The sequence below is a fragment of the Panicum virgatum genome, chromosome 6N (genome assembly GCF_016808335.1).
Source record: "Panicum virgatum strain AP13 chromosome 6N, P.virgatum_v5, whole genome shotgun sequence".
In the NCBI taxonomy this organism is placed as follows: Eukaryota; Viridiplantae; Streptophyta; class Magnoliopsida; order Poales; family Poaceae; genus Panicum; species Panicum virgatum.
The window spans coordinates 43,062,535-43,077,399 of NC_053150.1; the positions used below are offsets into that span (position 1 = coordinate 43,062,535).

The 14,865-nt window shown below is 50.0% G+C and overlaps 1 protein-coding gene across 1 annotated transcript; it reads left to right on the forward strand.

Moving 5' to 3' along the window:
* Positions 1-7,685: 7,685 nt before the first annotated feature.
* On the forward strand, positions 7,686-9,498 carry LOC120679781 (cytochrome P450 76M5-like). The gene has a single exon (XM_039961433.1). It carries the CDS (start codon positions 7,837-7,839, stop codon positions 9,328-9,330), a length of 1,494 nt encoding a protein of 497 aa, XP_039817367.1. The 5' UTR covers positions 7,686-7,836; the 3' UTR covers positions 9,331-9,498.
* The last annotated feature ends 5,367 nt before the right edge of the window (positions 9,499-14,865 follow it).

Genomic DNA, 14,865 nt, shown 5'->3' on the forward strand with positions numbered 1-14,865 from the left:
CGGTTCAGAGCTAATTTCTCCCCAAGATGTCAATGTGCCATGTGTTACTCGTGCTTCGGAAGTCAAGGAAAAATGGGGGTTCTGACGAGTCTGATATCTAAACATTCAAAATGATGTAAGTTCAATCTCCCACAGGCCATTGCAGATTGGATTTCGGCAAAGATAGAAAATCATTGAAATTAGCATAGTTCAAAGGGAAAAGCCGATTTCTTCATTTATGTACATTACAAAAGGCTGATCTATCATATCGAAAGAGGTACAATCGGCCTATATTGCTACTACTATTGCTACTAGTACCACCACTACTACAGCCTAATCATCACCAAGAAAGACCGCATTGACAATAGTGTTAATCTTGATTTCCCAAGCATTGGAGGCTGCAACCCCGTCAATATCATCGACGAGCTCCTCAAAGTCCTCACACACTTCACCTTGTGGGAAGATGGGATACAGGGTCTGGAGGTCATTCCCGGACTGGGTCTGCACCATGGCTAGGGCCACGGCGATCCCTTGGTGACACGCCCCAGGATGCCCTGGAGGCAGGCTGCTACCATGTTGCCCCAGGAGTTCACAGCAGAGGTAGCATCGGCTGCCACCTGGTGGAGGGCCTAGATCTCCATTTCCAAAGCTAAAACAGGAAAAATGGCATATACATTTGCTGAGGAAATCAATGAAGGGAGAATTTTCTAGGGAAATAAGACTCACCCTCCACTCTGGTGTCAGCATCGGCAAGTTGGGTACGGGCCGCCAGTGTTTCGTCCTCGACACTTGCTTGCACCATCTTCAGGAGGTCGATCCAAGACTTTAGATGGTCTATCTCTACAGAAGCTGCTGAATAGTCCTCCCAGGCCTCGCTCTTCTCCCCGGTCGGCTGATGGATAAGCTCCATGATCTCACGGGCAGAACCGCTGGAAGAGCTTGCCGGCACTGGGGAGGGGGATCGACGCAGTACGCTGGAGGCTTCATCGTCACTACAGTAAACAAAAGCCTTAGATCTGTTCAGGAGAGGGAATGAGAAGTTATCAGTAATTGCTTAGGTCTTACTAGATTAATCCATTTAATCTAGTTCATTTTAAATTTTTACCACAATTTATCCCATTTAGTTCTACTTTGATCGGCCACCTTCTATAATATGATCATGCATGCCGATTGGATCTATATTTAAGTGTTGTTCGCAAGCTATGTTGCTTTAACCATAGCTTGTTCCTACCCAATCGGTTGAACGATAGCCGATTGATGGCATCATCAATATCGGCTAGTTAGCCGATAGGTCAGGAATTTAATGATTACCTCCCTTGTCAATTGCAGATCAAATTGATTGGCACGCCAGCGCACACGACACGCGCCCCGATCTAACTTCGGTACATCGGACCGAAACAGATCTTGCCAGCCCTAGAGTACGCGGAGCGCAAAGATCCCATCTGCGGGATTTTTGCGTCAACACCACTAAGCACTCTTTTTTTTGTGTCAAGTGACGTGAATTGGCAAATACAACCAGATGAATCTATTTGGTGCCCGAGTTTCTTCGTGTGTAAACCTATGAAACTTTGTTAAGGTATTATCTGCTTTGAACCAAGAGATGCAGAGTGCATGCATAAGTTCATTCAGATTCTACTTTCTAATCTTGCTATAATCTGCAGAGTGCACGCATAAGTGTCTTCATCTCAGTTCGGCTCAGCAAATCAGCAGTTCAACATTTAAGCTTGAATTGCCATCCCGTTCTGTACTTATGTGGCATGTCAACAGGAGCAACAACTCACACTTTTTAGTATGTCTTATTTTTCCTTTTTTTTTGCCATTTATGCATTCAAGATAGACTATTCAATAGCTATTGGCTATTCATTACATTGGATTAGTTTATTCACTTGTGCTAATTCATCTTATAATTTTTGCACTAGTAATATGAGGATATGAAGATCTTATATCTGTCCTTTTTATCTATGGAAATATAGTAGTATCCATGTGCGCATCTTACATTTTAAATCTTATAATCTGAAATCCAATCTGTTATTATAAAAGCTTACTGTTGTATTTTAGTACTTATAGTTGGATCACATTGAAATTACAGTAATTTGAGGACTGTAATCCCTATACAATGGTGGTGTAACATGTTCATATGTTTGCACGAGCTATGAGATTATTTTTCCCCCTTGTTTTATATTAGGGACAGCTTTGTCAGACCCGGGGCAGCGGGACTGCTCATAGGCGTGGAATGTTCTAGAATAAGATATAGCACATAACATGTACCTTATCCTATTGTAACTACCCGAACAGGAGTAGAACTCATCGAATAGAAGGAAACTACCTGATAGACATTGGGAAGGGCTCCTTGACTAGTATTCAGCTATGATTTCCATGTAACCGTATCCCCCCAGACTATATAAAGGCAGGCAGGGACACCCTCGAAACATCAACCATCATAACATCATCTAAGGCAATACAAACAACCACACATGATGTAGAGTATTACGCATCTCGCGACCCGAACTGTCTAAAGCTTTCTGTTCCTTGCACCATCAGTTCCAGACCTCGGCGAATCCCCTCCTACAAACCTACCACCTTGGGGTATCCCTAGGTGGGGCTTGGCGGCTAAACACCTACAAGCTTCATTTTTTTTAAACATAGTTATAGTAAATGTACACGCTGAACATCTACTTTCCATTTGGATCAGTCTAGCATTTTTCCCTACAGTAAATTTAGAAGCTTCATACTTTCATTTATTGGATTTTAAGATGACCCCAAAAATCTGGATAGTAAGGCCCTAAAGATTTGGATATTGGGGATCCATAGACATATTTATGAAAACCTTTGATCTTTTTGCTCCTCAAAATTCCAAGGTCACTCTATCTAGTCCTTTTATTAGACACTAGGGAAGGCCCCTACTGGATCAATCTACATGATCTTATTGGTGTTAGGTTGTTTCAAACATGAAAATCATAAATGGGATTTTTCTACCATTTGTTTTGAGTTTCAGGTTAGGTTGTTTGAAATTAGCGATGATCTGTGAATTTGTATATTTATTATTTGCATTTGTAGGGTTTCACTTATTAGTTAAATTATTTGTCATTTGACTAACCATAGAAATAATTTGAATATTTGAGTTTTTGCATTTAATATTTGAAGTTTTTTGGGTTCCTACTAAGACCTAATCTATTATTCATTTGATAGCCATGGAAAGAATTTGAAATTTTGTTCTTTACATCTGTATGGATTGACTCAGGACCCAAATTCACTGTTTTGCATCTGTATTGTTCATTTAGATCTGTATTTTTAACTAGCATACAATGTTTCTTTCTAATACTTCAGATCAATGTGTTGCTTCGAAATTAATCGCAGGTATCAACATTATTGTTAGTAGTATCTTTTGAAGGCTTTTTCTTTTTCTGACAAGGTATGTTTTCTCTACGTTTTTCGTTTGGTTTTATCCCAATGGAAATTTTACCATTATCTAAATACTAACAATCATATTTGCTAAATACATTCACAGTTCAAAATTGCTCGAGTAATTATATTTTCTTGATTTCAAAATTTCAGTACACATTATACTGTCATTCTTATAAAATCAAGGTGTAAGGCTTGTATGATTTTGTATTTTTTTAGATTAATATGTTTGTGACCATGCTGGTTGTTTTTAGATTATGTATAACATTGGTACAAGTGAATTTTTTTCCTTAATGTGTATATTTGACTCCGGACATTATTTGTTTATTTTATATATGTTCTTTTTGTTTCATTTCATCAACTATAGAGAATTCATTACTATATATATATATGCAATGACTTCAAAATTGACTGTGTCAGCGTAATGGGAACAGAGTCCCCATAACCCCGGACTCATGCGCGATAAGGAGAGCGGGGCCCGCCAGCCGCATCAGCCGGCGACGTCAGCCAAGCGCGGTCGTGGGCCCCAAGGATGTCCACACATAGGGTGTGGGCACCCACCAAGAGCGGGCTGGGCCTGGCCCGGCGCGCGAAACCAGGGGACGTTTTCTTCCCCTCGCCTGGTAAAAAAGATCTTTACCAGGCGATTACGGTGCCTCACCGCCGGACTCTATGTAGAGCCCAAGGGGGTGTGGGGCTCCCCCATAAGAACATCATGATTACGGGTATCCCGTGCGCTCAGAAGATAAGACGATAACAGTGGACAACTTATCTCTGCGCTGCCCGTCCCATTGACTTGAAGATGGACGGTGGCTGGGACCCACCTCCATTTACCGTGCCCCCGTCACAGTAAAGGCCGGAGTCACCCCGGATGAAGCCCCGGAGTTGACCGGGGTCGCCCCGGGCCATGAGGGTCCACCGGACGACCCCAGAGGCCACCACGTGGCCACACCCGCGCTACCCCGATTGCCCCTAGGGACGCCCCGAAATGCTCGGATCGAGCAGAAGGCCCCGGAGCGCCTCGGGATGAAGGGCCCACCGGCTAGTGTCTATGGCCACCCTAGGCTCTCCAGGGGTGACCCCGGATGGCTCTGACACTGGTGGGACCCCAGGTGGCTGCTACAGCAGGCCTGACAAGACGCCTGCCTGCCTGACAGGGGCAGGGCAGTCTGGAAGACAGCGCCCACTATGCAAAGGTTGTGTTCACATTAGTTAGAGAGCAACAGAGATGGCAGATGTAGTCTATAATTATAAAGATCTCAAGACTTGTAAAGGTACCGATCTTTTCAGGACTTAACTAGTACACAGGCACCGGGCTTGGACTTTCCAACTCGGGATCATCAAGGAACCAACCACCACACAGGACGTAGGGTGTTACGCCTCCTGGTGGCCTGAACCTATCTAAATCCACCGTCTCAAACTCGCTTCCTTAGGGGAGATTCTTGCGTGGTTTATACCTCTGGCCGAATCTCTAAACGCGGGTTACCAGTAATCCCTGCTAGCGGTAGTTGCACACCGTCAGACTGACTTGAGGATAATTGTCCATGACCCTGCATGACTGTTTGTCATTTGCATTTTAGGGGTTTCACTCATTACCCAATACTATTATGATATCTTCTATCTCTACTAGTTTTGATCTACATATGTCTATCTAGAGTTTTAGTGACAGTTCATATCTTCTAAAATTCCAGTGGCAATTATACTGTCATTTGTAATTAAACAAGATGTAATTGCAGGTTTTCTGAAATAGTTCTTGTAATATTAAGCTTTCTTAACGTTTCCAATTTGTTCCTTATTGTTTCTCCCGCATGCCATTTAGTTTCATATTTCAGAAGTCACCGTGCCTATAGCAAAAATCTACTCCCTCCATCCCACAATATATATAGGCATCTGGAGCATTCAAAATTTTTATCAAAATGTAAGCATTTGTGCAGTTTTGTGGGCCTCACGTATTGGATTTCCCTCCCCCATCATCATGCGCTGTGGGAAAAAAATCCCCAATCTCTCGGGACCGTCTGGCCTCTCCTTCCCGAGCCACACGCCACATCGAGGAGGATCCATGGCCGGCGGCGGCACGGGACGGGGTGGGGCTCGGCCTGCTCCTGCTCCTCTGCCACATCCATGGCCGGCGGTGGCTCGGGCCGGTGGTGGCTCTGTAGTGTGTGGCGGGGAGCTCCAAGGCGGAGGATTCGAGGCCAGAGCAGCGGCGGCTCCACTCGCCCCCTCTCCGCCCCGGCCGTTCGCTGCGCTGCGACAGCTGCGGGAGACTCCGCGGCCGGAGGCGCAACGGCAGGAGGAGCGGCACGCGCAGGATCTCCATACCGGCGTCCGGCCGCAGCTGCTCCTCCTCCACGCCCGACGTCGCCACTGCCGGGAAGCAGAGGAATACGAGGAGCCGGGCTCCACCCGGGCCGCGCGCGAGGTCGATCCGGGCTGCGCGCGCTCCTCCTGCCGCCCGCCGCTCCATCTCCGCCGCGGCCGGCGCGCGCGAGGTCGGTCTCCGTTGTCGCCGGATCCTGCGCCTGCTCGAGACAAGCCGCCCTAGTTTCCTTGCCCCGCACGCGAGATCGAGGCCTTGCCGGCGCCAAAGGTGGAGAGGGAGGGCCGGCCTACCACTAGATCTCCTCCGCGAGGTCGAGCTCGGGCACGGCTCGAGTGGTGGGGAGGAGCATGCCTGGCGCCGGGAGACGGAGTAGGAGCGGTCGGCCGGTTGGATTGGGGCGAGGGAGGGGAGAGAGGAGACAAGTGTCGGCCGGGAGAGAGGCGCAGAGAGAGGGGCAAGCGGAGGGAGCGAGGAAGGAGGGGTGTCGGTGAGGGCACATGCGTAATTCCCCCCACTGATGTTTCTTGGGTTTGAATGCTATGAATGCTTATATAATGGGACGGAGGGAGTAGTGGTTATTATACTGTCATTTGTATGTCTGCATGTTGTAATTATTCAAATGTCAGGCTATGTTATGTTTCATTAACATTTTTCATATGATGTCTATGTTTGTAGATGTATTTTCACCCGCCATGTTCATTTGAGAGGCACTATGGTCTCATCGCTAGGGATATCCACACATAACTTGCCATTAGGGGTACTCAAGAAAATTTGTAGTCAAAACAAATGAACAAAATTGTGTTCAATATTGTGAGCTGTGATCTCTTATTTCATTTCTGAACTCCCGTTTGTGACTGAATTTTGAAGCTCAATTCAGGCTTGTGTTCTGAAGTTTTCATTCCTTTTGACTTATTAATTGCCAAGTTGATGCATATTTAAAATACATGTGTCAGTTGCATTATTTGGTTCTAGGGTTCTACATTCTTGGTGTGACAAATATGTTACTTGAACTCATTAATCTCTTAAATGTCATTAAAATGTTTTATTTTCAATCGTTACTACAAGAACTTCATTCTTCAAATCTGTTTGTGCTCACAACATATAATTAGATTTGTACAGCTATCGTATTAGTAAGAATAATTAACCTGTTTTTCAAATCTGAAGCGTTGGATTTTAATCCTCTGATTGAAAAATAGGGTGTGGATATGCTCTGAAACACTCGATTTTTCTGCTGCGCTAATGATATGATTTGACATTACAAAACACTCGAGTGAGCATAGATTTCAAAACACTCGCGTTTGATATAGACAGATCCAAAAAAAAAAACAGCAGCTGATGGTGCCGGGATGGCCGCACAAAGCTCTCTTCACTCCATGTCCATAAAAGGCTTTGTCGGGGAAAGAAAGCTCGCGCACGCCGCGCAAAAATGAAGCTCGCGCGCTTTGGCTGCTGTGGGCAAACGGCGACACTAGTTCTAGTTGATAACTTGATATGATGCGTATACAAGTGTTAAACTGCCTACAAAGGCCAATGGGACATGGCACCAAAGTAGTTTTCCCCCCTTAAAACACAATACACGTAGATAATCACGCAAATATATACACATGCATATTTGCCCATATAAATACAATGTATGCACACCCTACCCCAGCCCCTCCTCCCTATAAGCATTTCTGGAAGATTGGCCCAATATATCTTCATTGAAAAGTCATCATATACTTATTGTTTTAGGAAGATGAGCATCGTACCTAGAATAGATAAGGAGAAGCGAAGTTTGAGAGAGACACGAGCGATCGAGCCAGCCTTACAGGAAAGCCAAATCAGTACTACTTAGTAGTCACTAGCCCATGGTCGAACTTGCTGAGAGTGACGAGCCAATTGGGTGCTACAGAATCAAATACGTACTACACTAATAGTGTTTATTACTTGCAAGAGAGCCAGAAAAATAATATGGTGTAGTTCCTTCCTCATCTTGCTTCGTCTCATTTTTGTGAATGCGATTGCGAAGGAAAAGTCAATATTTTTTGTGACTCGTTTCCGGCCACGACAGTCTTTCTCTACAATTTTGACTCTCCAAGACACGAGATTTCAGAGGACGGCACGGTATCTGCATACAGGATTAGGCCGCACAAATGGAGACCGAGCTCTGGTTGCTGTGGGCGACGCTCGCCGTCTCGCTCCTCTACTACCTGAGCAGCCTGAGCCGCGGCGCGGATGCTTCGCCGCTGCCGCCGGGACCCAAGCCGCTCCCGCTCGTCGGCAACCTCCTCGACCTGCGCGGCCATCTCCACCACGCGCTCGCTCGCCTCGCGCGCGCCCATGGCCCCGTCATGCGCCTCCGGCTGGGGCTCACCACGGCCGTCGTCGTCTCCTCGCGCGACGCGGCGAGGGAGGCGTTTGCCAAGCACGACAGGCGCCTCGCCGCGCGTGCCGTCCCGGACGCCGCCCGCGCCCTGGGATTCTCCGAGCGGTCCATGATCTGGCTGCCGAGCTCCGACCCACGGTGGAAGGCGCTGCGCGGCATCGTGGCCGCGCACGTCTTCTCCCCGCGGAGCCTCGCAGCGGTGCGCGCCGTCCGCGAGCGCAAGGTGCGGGACCTGGTGGGCTACCTCCGCGGCCGCGTCGGGCGGGAGGTGGACCTCGGCCAGGCCGTGTACGGCGGCGTGCTCAACCTCATGTCCAGCGCCTTCTTCTCCATCGACGTCGTCGACGTGGGCGCCGAGTCGGCCCAGGGGCTACGCAAGCTCGTCGAGGCGATCGTCGAGTCGATCGCGAAGCCGAACGTCTCGGACCTTGTCCCTTTTCTCCGGCGGTTTGACCTGCAAGGTTGGCGCCGCCGGACAGCCCGACACTACGAGGAGATCTTTCGCGTCCTGGATGGCATAATCGACCGCCGGCTGGCCGAGGCCTCCTCGTCCAGGGATACGCACGGCGACTTCCTCGACGCGCTCCTCGAGCTTCTTTCCACCGGCAAGGTCGCTCGTGACAACCTGACGACCATCCTGTTCGACGTCTTCGCCGCCGGGAGCGACACCATCGCGATCACGGTCGAGTGGGCCATGGCCGAGCTGCTCCGGAACCCGAGCACCATGGCCAGGGTGCGCGTGGAGCTCGACGGCGCTTTCGGCAGCAAAGCGACCGTCGAGGAGCCCGACGCCGCGAGCCTGCCGTACCTCCAGGCCGTGGTGAAGGAGGCGATGCGGCTGCACCCGGTGGCGCCGATACTGCTACCCCATCTGGCCGTGGAGGACGGCGTCGAGGTCGGCGGCTACACGGTGCCCAAGGGCAGCACAGTGATCTTCAATGTCTGGGCGATAATGCGGGATCCGAGGGTGTGGGAGAGGCCGGACGAGTTCTTGCCGGAGCGGTTCTTGGACAAGGCGGCCGGTGTGGAGTTCAGGGGAAAGGACTTCGAGTTCATCCCGTTTGGGGCCGGTCGGAGGCTGTGCCCTGGCCTGCCGATGGCAGAGCGTGTCGTGCCACACATAGTGGCATCGTTGCTGCACGGGTTTGATTGGCGCCTGCCAGAAGGTGTGTTCGCTGAGCAATTGGACTTGAGCGAAAAATTTACCACTGTGAATGTACTGGCCGTCCCATTAAGGGCAGTGCCAGTTGTAAGAACCTAGTTGTTTTGATCCATACAAATAAAGGGTGCAAATACTGCCCAAAAATAAAGGTGCAAATAGGAGTATGTGCTTGCAACTGTCACGTCTCAGTGTTGGAAACTAGACGTGCTCAGCACAGATTATGTGTTCCATTTAAAGTCACAATGTGAAGCCACCTAAAATTTTAGATGGTCATATAAAAAATTCTACAAATTATTTAAATAGTAAAATATCTACTCTGTTTCGAAATAATTGCACATTTGTGATTCAAAAAATTTTCCAAAATAAAGGAGCAAATAGCACAAGATTCAATGTATAGTAGTGGCAGCAACAAGCGGCAGAGATATTAAACAAAACTAACAGAAGGTTTCGGATGCTCTCATCCACTCGTTTGCTTCAGTGAAGCTTCGTGAAACTGGCAGGCACCCCCTACAGCTCTTCTACAGTTGGACATGCCAGATGTTTTGTCATTTACCCTACCCCTTGGTGTCAATTCCTAAAATGTTCCGGCCCGAAACGGCCTCCAATCCGGCCGGAACAAAGTGGCCGGGTTTGCATCCATGTCTAGACAGAAATCATCGTTCCTTTTGGATGGGCCGGAATGAAAGCGGGCCGGTTCGGCCTCCTTTCCCTCCATTCCGGCCCGGTTTCAATCCCCACCTCCCACCCTCCGGATCCAATCCGGATCGACGCGAAGAAGGGAGGGCGATGGGGCGAAGCTGGCAGCGCGCTCGCATGCGACGGCGCGCAGAGAGAGGCGGGCAACGGCGTGCGAGGCGACGGTGCAACAGCACGGCGGCGCACCGACGGCTCAGTTCATGACGCGGCGGGGCAAGGTGACGAAAACGTGGCGGGGTGAGTCCATGACGACCGAGGGCTCGAGGCGAGGCGGCGTCCTGGCGGCGCTACTCGAGGCGAGACGGTGTCACAGCGCAGCACCACCACCTCCGCCCCCTTCTCACTGGTAAGGCACCACCTTCCTCTTCCTTCCCCTGTTCTCTCGATTCAGATCCGGTCTTACTCGATCTTTTGGGGGAATTTAACTTTATACCATTATAACGATTGCCACCTCCTGAGATAACATCCTCGTTTTTGGCACTACAGAATCAGCACGGGAGAGAGAAAATATTTACATTTTTACCACTTTTGCCCTCGTGGATGCCAGCTCGTTGGTCCAGGTAGTCTCCACGTCAGCTCCTGCCCCCCCCCCCCCCCCCTTGCCTGACCCCAGCCCTTTTGTCCAGCCCGCCCGCCCAACCCCAGCTCATTGCACTCTCTTCCTCCCCGCCCCTCCTCTGGTCTGCGACTACCTCCCTCCGCCTCTGCTGCCGCCGCCGTCGACGACACGCCGCCATATCGCACTACACCAAGTGAAAGGTAAGTCCCTGCTAGCAATGTTGTCCCTCGCCGCTCTCACTATCCGCTTTCTGCACTGCGCTGTGAATCGTCCCCTTTCGTTTAGGGTTAGGGTTAGGATTCGGTGTTTGATTTCGGTTTTTCTTCATCTTTGATTCGTAGGCTGGTGATCCCCGTGATTCCCTAGTTGTGCGTTGCAATGGATAGTAGTGGTTGCCCCCTTTGGTAAGTTGAGTAATGGTTGACCAAAGGATTGTCCCGTAGCCCTTTTTTCTAACATTTTGTTGTTCAATGAATATGTCAAGATTGATCCTGGCAACGCGTTTAGATTAGTTGTTAAGGTTGGTAAGTTTGTCGCGGATAGGGAGTATGGTCTAGTAGAAATGGCCGACCAACAGCATGAGATTTGGTGTAACAGCCCGAAAAGTTACCAAAATAAATCACACGTAAAAATAATTTTCAAATCTCTTTGAGCTCGAATCATTCCTAAACCCCTTTTCCGTCCGAGCCCCGAATCCTTCGAAATCCTTCCTGGAAATTTTCGCTGTACCATCCCTTTCTTTCCCTCGTTCCGCACAACGCGCTGCGCGTCGCCGACCGGCGCGCGTGCTCGTCTGGCCGCAGTCACCGCCGCGAATTCCGCCGGCACGATCTCTTTTTCTATCTCTTTTCTCTCTCTCTCTCCCTCTCTCCCTTTTTCTTTTTTCCTTTTCCCTTTCTTTTTTTCTTCCTTCTCTCTCTCCTTCCTCCCTCTCCTCACTGCCGTGCTCTCCCGCACACCGCTCAGCTCAGCGCCGCCCCCCATGCACTGCACGCGCGCGCGCACCCCTGCCCCCGGCCGCCCCCACGCGCATCACGCGGCCGGGACACTCGCCTGGCCGCCTCGCCGCTCGCGCCGCCGAGCTGTACTGCAGAGCACAGCGCCGCCGCCTCGCCGCCCGAGCACCGCTGCTCGCGAGTAGAGCTCGGCGACAAGCACAGCAGCCGGCCCCCCACCTCCATATGCTCGTCCTCCCCTGCGCGTCCTTCCCTGCCCGAGCCGTCGCGTCGCCGCCCCGAATCTTGCCGCCGCTCCGCGCGCCGCGACACCGAGCGCCATTAAGGCTGCCCGCCGAGCTCGCCGGCCTCCACCGCTCCCCGCTTTCCCCCACCGCCTTACCACGCCTATAAATAAGCCTCCGCGTCGCTCCCGAGCTCCACAACCCACACCGCCACCTCTAGCCCTCCTTCCCGGACTGCAGTACTGCCGTGCCGAACTCCAGAGTCGGCCGCCACCTGCCACAGTCGCGCCGCCTCCTCGTGCTGTCTCCGCCCAAGGTGAGGGCAAGGATAGAATCTCCTCGCCTCCCTCCTCCTTTTCCCCTAGCTCCAGGTCGCCGCCGAACCCCGCAGAGGCGCCACCACAGCCGCCGCCGCTCGCCGCCGTGGCCAAGTCTCCACGGACCATCTCCGCCCGAGCCGCGGTACGGGATCGGCTCCTCTCACTCTCCTCTCCCTTTTCCCCCTCTTCCCGAGTGTCGTCGAGCCCCAAGGCCGCCGGCCAGGCGCCGCCGGCGACGCCCCCTCCCCCTCCCCTGTTTCGGTCGCGGGAGAGAGGAAGAAGAGGGAACTTTTTCCCTTAACCCCCTGCCCTTCCTTCTATTCCTTAAAGAGCCCTCCCACTCTCTCTAACCTTTTTGCAAAAGAAACCCTCTCCTTTATTATATTCCAAAACAAACCCTTCCACCATGTAACCTATTTATAAATAGACCCCTGCCCTTTTAGTATGCCCCCGGATATTTCCAGAAATTATGACCAATCCCTTTCTCTCCTGAGAATAATTACAAAGAGGCCCCTAAACCCTAGTTTAGCCCTAACCACTCCTTTAACCTATCATTTCATGCGCCAAACATTCCCCGATTGACTTGAAACTTTACCACACCATTTCTAATATAGTTTCGGCCGTACCATTAGGAAACCACCAAAAAATATTACTCCTATCTCTATATCTTAATTGTTCCCGATTCGAGCTCAATGATAAAACCTTTATTTCTTTTTCCTTATTGTATGCTTGTTTGTGTGCGTTGTAGATCACGGTGTGAACGAGGGAGAACCCGTCGACGAGCAGTACCGTGAGCAAGTGTGCGACCCCGAATCCGAAGGACAGTACCTCGATCAGGACATCCCGAAAGGCTTTGAGAACGGCAAGTTCAATCCCATCTTTTGATGCATATTTTGTCTCGGTTTTATAAACACAACATATTGGCCTATTTTACAAAAGTGCATATGCTTTGATTGCTGAAAATATGGTTGGATAGCCACCTCTTGATTTGTTATAACCATTCCTTGTCCACCTAGATTAATATTTGAATGTGATCTGTTCTATTTGGACATTAATCGCTGCTAGAACGCTTAGGACCTTAAACACAGTACAACTTGTTTTATAAAAAGAAAATTTGTGAGTGTGTGGGAAGGGAAAATGTGGAATTTTTGGAAACCAAAAGAAAGATGAGATGGATGGCACTTCTGTTTGAATTGCCAAAAAGGTGTGCTCGTACCTGTGTGGTTGAGCAAGGTTGGGAGATATCCATCTTGTCACAACTAAGGACCGAGTTGATGTATCATCTTGCCTAACTCCACTATCGTGCAAACCACTCGACCGTTGTATGTGGCAACGGCTTAGCATAAACCCCACTAGTTAGTCTGATAGCCATCAGGAGAGCTGAGAGCATCGGGTGACCAAAGAGAAGGGATAAGCTCTGTGTGACTTATGCCCCGGTTAAACCTCGGTGATAGGTCAATGGCCCCTTGGTGGATTCCGTGTTGGCTAGTCAGGCCTAGCTAAGGTGGGTAATCGCTTTGTTTGGATCTGCACCGACACTAAGGTGATCGTGCTATGGTACTCCGCTTGTGAGTAAAGTTGCACACCTCTGCAGAGTTAAAATCTATTTGAATAGTCGTGCCAACGGTACTGGGCGAGTTATGATTTGGTCACACAACTAGTGTTTCTTCTGGGAATCGCTTGGCGGTAAAGACCGACAGCTGGCGCGCCAGGTAGGGGACTCGGCGAGTTCGATGGCCAATTTCGCTTTCAGCGCCATGACGCGGTTCGTGGGTCTGCGTCGCCAATGGTTCAGGCGGCTTCGATAGCCACTTAACCAACTCTCCCATGCCGAAGAGCTCTATGTCAGAAAACTCCAACAAGCTCGCCAGATTTCATGATCTCGGTGTTATGTTGCTTCCCGACCTCGCCAAGGAGATCGAGCCGAAACTCGAAAACAACTCGAGTTTTATTCGGACTCAGATTGATCTCAAACCGAAATCCACTTGGATTGGGACTCTTATCGCGCAACCCGTCTTTGGTTTGCGCAATTCATCGTCTGTTTACAAACAGATGATTAGATCCTCCTATGAAAATAGCTTGGATCGCCTACTTCACATCGAAAACCAATCAGCCACCACTAGCCGGGAGGCGCCCATTTTTGACGTTTACCCAGATCCAGTCGAGTCACCTCAAGACAACATGAATTTCATCACCAATGCGCTGGCTAAGATGCAACTCAAATCTTGCTGAGGTCATACCCTCGCAGAACTACTCGACAACCTGTGAGAAGTCGCCAGCATTGATGATCTCCCGTTTCAACACGGCACTCCCCTCAAAACCGAGAGGGAAACTGGCTCCGGTGGAACTGTCCTACCTGATTACGAATCAGACCTAGAAAGCTTCTCTCACGAGCATTTGGTTCTGGTAATCATCCAGCCCCGAGGTGCTCCAAGCCACCATGATACAAATGAAGCCTTGGATCAGATCTCAGCAGACAACCTGACCCAAGACGCTCCAGCTGATGAAGACGAAGTCACTCGTATAGCCCGCAGGGAAAGGAATCAACGCAAAGAAGTGCGCAGGACTCGTGCGGCCGAACGTGCTCGTCTCCCGCAACGCAACCTCAACAACGAATTCAACAATGTCGCGGATCCTATCTTCAGAATACCAATCTCCGCAATGACAGAAGCAACCCTGTGACTCATGACGATGCCCCAGAATCCCGAGTTGGAATGAGTCATAAGTCTCACCAAAAATGTTGTTGAACAACTCGAGAGACAGAACACCCTGTCCTAGCTTCATGGTACGCGATCAAGGGCCACTGCAACAGCAATACCTCAAGCAAGCCGTACCCTCGGAGGCCACCAGTGTCAACAACAGTAGGAACAGCAGAATCG

What these genes read in the sequence shown, in the direction of transcription:
- LOC120679781 (XM_039961433.1), top strand. Translation starts at nt 7,837, where the DNA reads ATGGAGACCGAGCTCTGGTTGCTGTGGGCGACGCTCGCCGTCTCGCTC.